This window comes from Cuculus canorus, chromosome 5 (assembly GCF_017976375.1).
Source record: "Cuculus canorus isolate bCucCan1 chromosome 5, bCucCan1.pri, whole genome shotgun sequence".
Taxonomy (NCBI): Eukaryota; Metazoa; Chordata; class Aves; order Cuculiformes; family Cuculidae; genus Cuculus; species Cuculus canorus.
In genome coordinates, this window is record NC_071405.1 from 67,773,770 (window position 1) to 67,784,654 (window position 10,885).

At 51.8% G+C, this 10,885-nt stretch overlaps 1 protein-coding gene across 1 annotated transcript; it reads left to right on the forward strand.

The window, feature by feature from the left end:
* The first annotated feature begins 207 nt into the window (after nt 1-207).
* On the forward strand, nt 208-5,377 carry BATF (basic leucine zipper ATF-like transcription factor). Its single transcript, XM_009563629.2, has 3 exons — nt 208-498; nt 2,306-2,410; nt 4,736-5,377. Exons 1-3 carry the CDS (start codon nt 433-435, stop codon nt 4,940-4,942), a joined length of 378 nt encoding a protein of 125 aa, XP_009561924.1. The 5' UTR covers nt 208-432; the 3' UTR covers nt 4,943-5,377.
* The last annotated feature ends 5,508 nt before the right edge of the window (nt 5,378-10,885 follow it).

A 10,885-nucleotide genomic window follows, 5' to 3' on the forward strand; every position in this document is an offset into this window, starting at 1 on the left:
CCATCTCGCTGCTTTTCAACCGTCTGAAGGTGTTTTTCGGGGGTTTTTCTGACTATTTTGAAGCTCATTTTTCCCAGATGTGATTTTTTTTTTTCTTCTTTTTTTTTTTTTTTCTTTTTTTCTTCTTCTGTAACTTTTCTTCTTTGCCTTGAAGTTTCCGGCCACGTGACTTTCAGCTTACATCCCTGAGGTTCTGAGAAACCACAGGAGGCCGAGACCTAAAGGGAAGGTGCAGAGGCTCTGAGAGGAGAGGCAGAGAAAGTGGCAGAGCGGGAGGACAGAGTGCCTCTGGGACAGGCGAGAGCCGAGAAGTCAAGGGCCACCTCAGGGGGTAGAGAGGAGAGCAGAGGAGACGAAGGGAAGAGAGACAGAAGGTAGACACCAAGAACACCAAGGAAGCTGAAGAGGCTGTGGGAGCCAGAGACGGGAGCCATGCCCCACAGCTCCGACAGCAGCGACTCCAGCACCTTCAGCCAGTCTCCCCCTCCCAGCAAGCAGGTAAAGCGGGGATCCTTTCCCAGCTCTCCCTGACTGGAGAGTCCTTTGCGGTGGCCCATAGTTGTGCAGCAGGAAAGGTGGCACCTACTACTGGTGTTTTCACAGCACGGTATGGTGGGGCTTTCTAGGAACAGCTGTGGGGAGAGGGATGAAGGGCTGAGCCGAGAGCTCCGGCAGTAGCTCCAGACACGGAGCTGGATATGGGTGAAGAAAAGATGCCTAATCACCTGGGGCTATGCCAGGGGCTGCTGGGGGGCAGGACCCTGGGGCAGTAGCTCTGCAGTACACACCGGGCAGGCAGCAGGCAGGAAGCTTCGCTGGTGAGCAGCCTGAGCATCCACCTTCTTCCCATGGATCGGGACAGCTCAGGAGCAACCTGCCTGCCAGGATAGCACTCGGGACCCAGAAGACCCTGCCACTTTGGGTCTGCTTTGTTTTCTGTTCAGCCTCAGAGGTTTCTTTGTCTCAGAGGAATTTGTTCTGTTGCCTGGATTGCCTCAATGCGAGTTTTTTTTTTTTTGCTGGTTGATACTGACAGTAGTCCAACCTATTTCCACTGCCTTTTCTGGATAACCTTTGTTATATCCATCATTTGCCATTTCTCTAGAGCTGGCAACAACAGCAAGTACCTGAGAGTTTGCTCAGAAATATTGGTGATGATGAAGACAGATTATTTTGGGCTGGCACTCAGGGATGAGGAGGCATCCTGGTAGAGATGGGCATAAAGCACAGGGGCTGCCAAAGGATAGGGACTGAACTTGGTGCAGGACATGGGAGCTGCCGTATCTGAAACATTTTAGGGTATTGAAAGCAAGGATAAAACGGTTAAATTCAAAGAAAAGAAAAGATCTTGGGTGGGGTGAAAGGGGGAGAGGATGTGGACAGACTGATGGGCTGGGAAGATAATTCTTGTGGCTGAGTTTTGTAGTCCTGTGGAGAAGCGGTGGTGTGAATGTTAAGAGTCCACAAAAGAGGCAGTGCAATATGAAAATAGAAGGTGAAAGAGCCTGTGTGACAGTTTCAACTGTCAGAAGGCAGCAGCAGGACCAGATCTCAGCAGAGAATGGCTGCTGCATGAAGCTTGTGACCTGGAGCTTGGAGACCTGTACTCTCCCTTGCCAAAGGGGCTTGGGAGCGTTGCAGTCAGCATTGCAGGCATTGCTACCCAGGGACTCCAGAAAAAAGCAAGCACGGAGATCAGAGAGCCAGGGCAAATGAGATCTGGGGCAAAAAAAGAAATGCTCTGAGTCGGTGTAGTTAAGCAAAGGAGGGGCCACGTTGCGCTTTAAGGGTCTGCAATAATAAAGCCTGCAGGAGAAGGGTGATGGAGACAGGGTGGGACCTACAGACATGCAAGGAGGAAGACACAGGCTGAATCTCTGGAAAGATGATTTAGCCAAGGAACTGGAATGTCTGCAGTACCATATCCCCACAGAGAGATGGGAAAGGCAAAAGTTTTCTGAGCAAGAAATTCAGATTGTCTCTGTTCCAAAGAGAGGCCCTTATTCTCGTCCCTCAAACCTTATCCTAGGTCTGTATCTTGGTGAAGGGAGAGTGGTCATCTCCCAGCTGTGCTGGGATGCCCAAGGGTATCAGAATTGCCTCTCTTGGCAATGGGGATGCTGAAAGCATCAAGCATCTCACATCCTTGGGGTACGGCTTTATGCTGGTGCTGACAGTGTGTATCCATCCCACGTCCTGTGCTTCAATGATGTTATCTGCCATGTCCCCTTTCCACCTACTGCTCTGCAGGAGCAGGGCAAGGGAGAGGATTCCCTTGTCATTTCCATACCTTTTTTTTCCCTAGGACTCTTCTGACGACATGAGGAAAGTCCAAAGGAGGGAGAAGAATCGCATTGCCGCCCAGAAGAGCCGCCTGAGGCAAACCCAGAAAGCAGACACTCTGCACTTGGTGAGCACTCCCACCCTTCCCTGTCCCCGGCACTGGGGGCTCACACAGGGTTTGAAGTGGTTTTCCCCCAGGGACTTGGGGTGGAGGTGCTCAGTTGAGGCAGGACAGAAAAAGTGAGGCCAGGGCAGGATGTAGGAGTCAGTGCTCACAGTGAGAGCACACAGCCCAGGACAACTGCCACCGAAACATTTAGTTTTGCAGCTAGTTTTGAATCCGTCTTTATCTCTCAGTCTGACATTACCAATTTCCTTTCTTAACCTCTTCTGACTGGCTCAGTTAGAAGCTTTTAGAGAGCACAGGCTCACCCGGGCTGGCTCTTCCTGGGCTTGTGCTTCATGCCATCGCTTACACAGCAGTGCATCAGCATATAAGGATGCATTTCTGAGATGGCAGCACTTCGTATTCATTGGCATGGATGATGGTGCAATGCGGCATCAAATGGGCCATCTCCTCTGGTTTGTTCCCTGAGATGCTAATCAGCGTAGACAGATAAATATTAATAATTTTCTAGTCTTTTTAGAAGTCTTCATAGTAGCACTTGTACCCCTTTCTGCATCTGAGCACTGTACAGCACCTCATTTTTGCAAAGAATTCTTGAGAAGCCTGTCTTGAACCTTCCTCCTTACATAGTGCCTTCAGTCCATGGTTGAAGCTGGGTTTAAAACAGATTTCACTCTCTTCTCAGTAGCTGATGATCCTTCTAGAGCCTAACGTGGCTCTAGGTTGATCACATTACATCCGTCAGCAGTGACGGCTCTGGGTGACTGTGCCCAAGAGGAGTGAGGAAACACCCTTTCCTCGGGGTTGCTGCTCTCTCCAAGGTAATCCTAGAAGCGCATATGGGCTCTGAGGCTCCCCTGGGAAAATCCTACGCAGCTGTGCACCAAGAAGAGCTGGGCTAAACTTCTTAGAGCAGATGACAAGCCACTTTGTGAACAAGACTGCTACTGCTCAGCTAGCATTGACAGACCATGCTCCTTGCCTACCTGAGGGGACAGGAGCAAGGGGGTTAAGCCCAGTTTGGTTCAGACAGAAAGGATCCTGGCAGGCAGCCGGGGAAACTCAGGGAGGCAAAGAGAGAGTGGACAGTGATGCCCTGCTGCTCCTGGTGTCATTCCTTGAGTGCTCTTTGCCTTTGATCAACTCTGCACTGGGGACTTAGCTTCTCTGACGCGGTTCTGCCCAGAAGAGCCTGGCTCAGCTTGAGCTCCGGCAGTATGACTGAAGCCAGGAGCTCCATCTGCCCCCGGGGCTCTGCAGTTTGCGTTTTGAGGGGAATGAGTCACCAGGAGGCTGGGGCTCCCGGGCCCATGGGTGATTCCCATCAGCTCCTGAGTTTGACATCAGACAAGATTTCCAAAGCATTTAGTCACATCTGAGAGACACTCGTTTGCTGTGCAAGTTGCTGGGACGGCTGCTTGTAACTGTTGCGTGTGTTTCAGCCAGTACCTGCGCACGGAGCGCGGGCACCATCAGAAGTCGGTGTGGCAGTGGAGGGGTGAGCAGAGGGGCTACAGGTTTGCTTTGCAAAGTGGTGGTGTAGCTTTCCAGGGCCTCAGTGCGCTGGCTCCCACTTAGCTGTCTCCGCTGAGTTTGCAGAGCCTGTGGCCGCGTCCTCCCTCCCTCCTCAGGTCCTGCCCAGGCTGCTGGCTCCATGCTTGGTCGGTGCCTGGGATGCTCCAGCCAGGACACGGCTGCGCTTTGGCACCAGTAGATATAGCAGAGGCTGCAGTGCTCTCAAGATTGTTGAGATGAGGCCGAGCGTCATTATTAACCCCTTTGTTGTTATTCTCATTAATAACAGTATTAATTCAGTTTTTCTGAGACCTCAGTTTCTCTTTTCTTCTGACTCAAGAGTCTCCCCCTCCTCCCCACCGTGCCACTGGTTTCCCCGGCTGCTAGCAGGAAGCAGTGAGTCTTTTCTTTCCAGGGCAATGACAAGTTTCCTGTGGCAGGTGGTTTTCTGGTTAAAGACGGCGGTTATTCAGCACACCCACCCCCTGGCTTGGTGGCCCGGGAGGCAGCCGGGCAGTGTGCGTGAGAGGGAGCGAGAAAGCCTGGGCGGGAGCTCACCACAGTCACTTCTCGTAAGCCAGAGCTGGGGAGCGTGGCTGGGGCCACCAGCATCGCACCCGCATTCGCGCTCGGCCCGGCCAGCGAGAGGAGGGGGGTTTGCCCAGGCACGGCTCTGTGCCAAATTTACCGGAAATTTATAATTCTGGAAATTCTGTGGGGCAGAGTGGTGCAGGACCGTGACCTGCATGTCCACAGCTCGTCCCTGTGGCTCCTGTGCTGAAGAAGCCCCTGTGGTTTTTGTGTCCTCAGGAGAGCGAAGATCTGGAGAGGCAGAATGCTGCTCTGCGCCGGGAGATCAAGCAGCTGACAGAGGAGATGAAGCACTTCGCCACAATGCTGAGCTCCCACGAACCGCTCTGCTCCATCCTGACACCCCCTCCGCCACCTCCAGAAGTGCTTTATGCCACACATTCCTTTCACCAGCCCCACATCAGCTCCCCACGCTTCCAGCACTGAGCCAGCCAGCAGGACGGCAGCCTGCCGACTCCACCGACGGCAAGAAGCAACTTTGTGGGGCTCGCTCTTCCATCCAAGGGAAAGGAACAGAAGGATGGATGGACACCTTCTCAAAGTACAAGTATACTCTGAGTGACTTGCCTAAGAATTCCTCCCTGTGCAGAAACGGCAGAGCTACCAGGAGGCATCTTCAGGCATCTACCAGGACCCTGGGAAGAGAAGGCGTTTGCAAAAGGGCACTGACTCCCTTCCTCCCTGCTTTCCTGGGAAGGCTCACAGGAGTGCGTGACACCGGCAGCCTCAGTGGGAATGGCAGGCTGCCGTGCACAACAGCCAGAGCTCCAGGGAGATGAACGGGAGCAGGGGAAGAGCAGAAGGTTGGGAGCCACTGAGTACCAGGGCAAAACTGGTTTATTTTTGTAAAATAAAGATTGAAAACGCTTAACTTTTTGTTTCCAAGATAGGATCTGAGACATGCCTAAGGCCTGGCATGACACAGCGAGGATGCAAGCAGCAGAAGGGGAGAACTTAGAGTCTAGGGAACAGCCCTGCGTATGCTGGTGTCTAATCCAGGGCCAGCAGCTGGAGCCCCACATTTAGAAGGGGGATTGTATGGGGGCTGGACAGGTTAGGGACCAATGGTGCGTGAGGTGATGGGGGCCCTGGGGAAGATGGGTCCCTCCTTGCTGCAGGGCTGGACCTGGTCAATGAGTCTGACGTGCCATGTAGCATCACAGGTCTCCTCCCTGCTGATCCCCTCAGGTCCCTGTTGCCAATGGGTAGACCTCCACCTGCTCCCCTTGCATGTGTGGAGGTGTCACCTCACATGTAGGTCTTAGTGGGCTGGCGGAGCCTTCAGCATGACTAGCAGCACAGCTGGGAAGAAGCGTTGCAGCATGGAGGGGAGTGGTGGTGCTATGCTGGAATGCGCAATGGAAGCAGGACCTAGGAAGCCCCTTGCTCCAAGGGCACCCTGCTGTAAGGCATGTAGCTGCAACCTACGCTCTTCCCTCTTCGTCATCAGTCACAGCTCCACAAAAGGCTGCTACGCTATCTCCTGCATTGAAGCAGACGAAACCTGAAAGGTCAGTGAAGAGTAGGTTAGTTCTGCTGGGTCTGACCTAGTGGAAACACAAGCTGGTCCATCCAGACGGTCTCTGCACCACCAGCCGGGAGACCATTTATCAGTCTGACTCTACACACAAGGCTGAAGCCCACCTGCCTGTGCAGGTCCCGTTGCTAACGCTGGCACAGGGCTGCTGACATCTTCAAGGAGCATCAGATGCTTTTTTATTTTTTTTCTAGCATAGGGTACCAAAAGCAGTGCTGCTGACATAGGTTTTCAACTAAATGAACCTGATTTTCACCCTTCTTTCAGGCTCAGAGAAGCAGGCATATTTCCAGATGAGCTTTGACCCATCATCATAGCCCTCAAGAATGTTTGGGAGCAGTTTGTAATGTGCTGTACTGTGCCCATTTGCTCTCTCTGATTCACGCTAGCAGGATGATAACCAAACGCTGCCACGCCTCGGCAAGGTGTCCTCAGGAGAGGTGCAGGTAGCACCACAATTTCTCCTGCCACGGCTGGTTAAGAAGCTTGTGAACCTCTTGTGTCCAGTTTCTGGGCCAGCATGGGAAGCACGATGGCCAGGGATGATTGGTGTTGGCACATTGGCCTGGGGGATGCTGCCCTACAAAAGCACCACTGAGGCAACAGGTGATTGCATTGGCCTTCATCTGTGCAGCTCTGCCCCTGCCCTAAGGGGGATGCTCATACTTAGGGGAGGATGGTGGTATTCCAGCCAGGCAGCTGGGTTTCTGCATATAGGGCATGCAGAACACATCTACAGGCAGCAAAAAGATTCTAACCACCTTCACACAAAAAAGCAGCAGGAGCAATTTCAGTCTGTTTTATACCACCCTATTAGATCTCACCCCGCAGGCTTCACTCCATCTGTTGATACAACAATCGGAGCTGCTGATTCCCCACGCAGGCCATATTTTGAGACACCAAGGCTACAAAGGCCCTTCCCAAAGTGCTTTTCTCTGGGATTTGGACCTTAAAACCTCAGAGAGACAACAGGCTGCAGCTCTGGAGGTGCTTGCTTTTACAGGCTCCACTTCTGCTCCTTCAGCTTCTGGTGGGTTTGCTCCTGAGTTTTTTACTCGCTGTTTCTCAGGGCTCTGATGCTCCTCTGCTTCCTGGGTTACACAGAATCAGAGAAAAAAGCTACTGCTACCTTGCCTGGGGCACTGCAGGCTCATGTTCCTCACTGGAGCATGCAACAGAACCCCAGCAAAGCTTGTGATGACTTAAAGCACACCGTTGCCTACGATAATGAGGCATCTCTATCCTTGCTTGCAAGCCTTTGTGTTTTCTCATGGCTATAAAATGCTACGCTTGGTTTTAGCTGCAGATGGAGAAGGTCTTACCCTGCTGTATGTGTATCACCTATGCCCACGCAGACACGAAGCCAATATTTTTGTTGCAAAGCTGTCGAAGCCTGAGATCCAGCAGGCTGGGTGGGGTTCTGCGTAATGCCCGCAGAATTGCTAGACTACTCACTGGTAACGCCTCAGACTTATTGCTGCAACTCAGACCGAAAATAAGTGGTAAGTGGTGAGACTGGAAGACGGGTTTGCAACAACATCCTCTCCAGAATCTAAACAATAGGCTTGGCATCATCAGCTAAGATGCCCTTCCTCTGCACGGCTGGATGCGAGCTGGAAGGCCTTAAAGCAGTGTTGCGCTCACCCTTTTTGGCTAAACACTGGGAGTGTTTAAGGGATGCATCTTCCAATCAGACTTGTCTCTGCCAGTCTCGCCCTCAGAAACCTGATCTCTGAAGATAATCTGCATAGTTCAAGTGGGTTTTGACATCTCAGTTGCTGGTTACTTCTTGTGATTTGGTCTCTCTTTGTTATGAAGAATGGTTCCCCTGGGAGACCATCCTTAGCACCCAAGCAACAAGGGACAACATACCCTTTCAGAGCCACCAGGCCTTTCAATCAGTCACTGATTAAAAAACACCTTTTCCTGAGCCTCTTTGCAGAGCTGCATAAGCTTCTGATTCAGGGTTTGTGAGAAGTAACCAAACCCCTGTCCTCTGGTGTGGCTCTCGCTGTCGTCAACAAGTGAGTTGTTGAGCAAAAATGAAGAGCAAAGGGCAGGGGGGCGGCCAGGGCAATCATCCCTGATCGCTTTCGATTGTCCGCTCCTACCTGCAATACAATTCCTTTTGAAATACATTTCCATGGCATCTGGTATTTCAACAGTGTATTATGTGTGTTTGTGTACCTGCACCTCCGGCCGTGCCCGGGCTCCCGGGATGCTTCTGGACACATGGTGGAGAGACGGGGCGATGACTGGGCCTGTGCCAGCTCGTCCCTGCCCCAGCGCGACGCCAGTGCCCTTCTGTTGCTCTGCACAGGCCCTCACTGAGAAGCTCTGTCAAAGCACAAGAGGTGACGGCTCTCGGGAGGCTGAGACACCGAGGCCGAGAGCCTTCGAGCAGAGGAAGGCCAGGCAGAGACAACTGCCTGTGAGGCAGCGCGTTTGAGCCGGGCTCTGCGGGCGAAGGCTGCGCTCTGCCTAAGCTCAGGCTCCCCGAGCCCTTCTCCCTCCCACAGCCCTTCTCGGCTCTCTCTTTGTGCTCCCCCACGGCAGAGCTGGCTTGGACGTTAATCCGGCTGTTGCCGGAGACCACGGAAAGAACTGGGAGGCTCAAAGTTAGCGTGTGTGAAGACAAGAGTTGGGTAAGGCTGCCTGAAGGCGGATGCTGGGGTCCAAGTGGGAATGCAGGGCTGTGGTCCCCCTTGGCCAAAGATCTCGTAGCTTGGCCGAGGGGCTGGTTCTGCTCTGTGGGCCCAGCGTGCTTCCGTTCCTGCACAAGGGTGTGGGCTGCTTGCTTGGTGTCCCCCAGCTCCTGTGGGATTTGCAGAGCTGTGTGCAGGCAGTGCTGGGCTGGATGTGGGAGCCGAGCGCTGGGAAGCATCCCAGGTTGGGGTTAAACGTAGACCTGGTTGCAGCCCTGCTGAACTACAACCATCTTTGCTGAGATGAGAACAGAGGATTTCAGCATTTTGATACCCAGGAAAGCTTTTGTAGAAGCACTTGGGCTGGATTTCTGCCCAGCTGTGGATGAATATTGGGCAAAGCAAGCTGAAAACCCAGTGGTTTGGGGCTGGGAGAGGGCAGGTGGAAGGGGGCACTGGGAGGCAGCTGCTGTGGGGGCTTCTCAGACCTTGGTGACTGTTGCCTCCGCATTTACTTGCTAGCTGGTGTCTTCTCTGTAAATAAAACAGAGGTGTATGGCAAACATCTGTTGGTACAATCGGAGGGTGGAGATGGATACTGGGGGGCCGGAGAGTTCTATTTTCCTTCATGGATTTCACTGCATTTCAGTACCTCCCATGGATCAAGGCATCCCTATGCAGAAGGACAGCATGTCACAGAAGATGGAGAGTGCAGCAATTTTCTCCCATTCTATCTCCCTAAAAGCAGAGGCTCAGCATTTTACAAGCACTTGGTATCAGCATTTCAGGGCTACTTCTATGATAAGATAAATAAAGATGTGACATTCAGTACTGACTTAAGCTTAAGATATCTCCCAAAATGGGAAGCCCGGAGCAATCTTTTACACTTGGTATTTCCTCCATCTTCCTCAGGTCAGGTTCAGGCTCCCAATGTGCCAGGTGCCAAGGTGGGGAGACACAGAGCCAGCCAGTGCAGGGGAGGGTGCAATCGTCCTACTTGATTCACATGAATTTCCCCACTTGAGGGACAGAAGAAGGGGTAATAGCCAAGCACAGTGCGCATGGAGTCAGAAAAGAAGTAGAGTCACATCTTCAGTTTGGCAAAGGACAGACTGAGCAGCTCTGTTGAACATTTTGCTGCGGCTCTGAAATATTTATGCACTCGTTTTGCAAATCCCATCTCAGAAGTCACTTCTGTTAGTGCTGCCAGTCTGCATCAGCAAGAGGATAATCTCCTGCATACTGACCCAAAGCAGCAGCCCACAAAAGAGACCCTCTCTCTGCCTCTCACAACGATCATAGTGTCCAAAGCAGCACTTGTCATAAAAAAGTGCTGTCTGGATGCTAATGTTTCAGCACACAGAGGTCAAAGAAGATGAGAAATCACTGCTAAGAGACAAAGTATTTTTATGAATCAAAAGCTGAGAAGAGAAAAAGCAAAGCGCAGCACGAAATGATGAGACTTTCTCCTAGAAAACAGCACTGTGCTTGCTTTGGGTTCTTCTTCTGCCATGTTGCTGCTACGTTATTATAGATTAACGATCTGCAGGGGATTTGAGCAGCAACTTGTGTATACATAAAGGTGTTCAGGTGAATTGAAGATCTACCCAACTAAACAGCAGAGAATGTATATTCATTTCTTGCCAGGGCAGGGTTACAACAAGTGCTTTAAGGTTACCACATAAGGCGATATTTTTCTTGCAGCTGAGGTTGCCAACACCAGCTCGTGAGAGTCCTGCTGCTTCAGAAACATCCATGCAGAGAGAAGTGCACGTTTCTCCCAGTTCCTGCACCAGCTCTGTACTCTTTGCTAAGACACAATCACAACTTTTCTCCCCTCACAACAGCAATGGTACCGTGCTCCGGTCCCCAGGATTTGTCCCAGATTTGTCTGTTTTGCTGTAGTGTGAGTGGGAGGAAGAAGAGGAACATGCCCGAGTTCAGCAGTGAGCCGCGCACATTTCCAGCACTCTTTAATTATTAATTAATGCCAGCTGCAAGCATTAGGAGATGAAAACCTTTTTTGTGTCATTGGCATGAACTGGTATGACTCACTGAGATGGAGGCTGGAGGATGCTGAGTAAGAAAGGCTTATATACTTTAAGCTTTTGGTATTTGGGGTTAATCTGTGACCCTGATCTGGACTGGGGATGTAAATCTAGACTGACTGTGGCTGAGTTTTGAGTC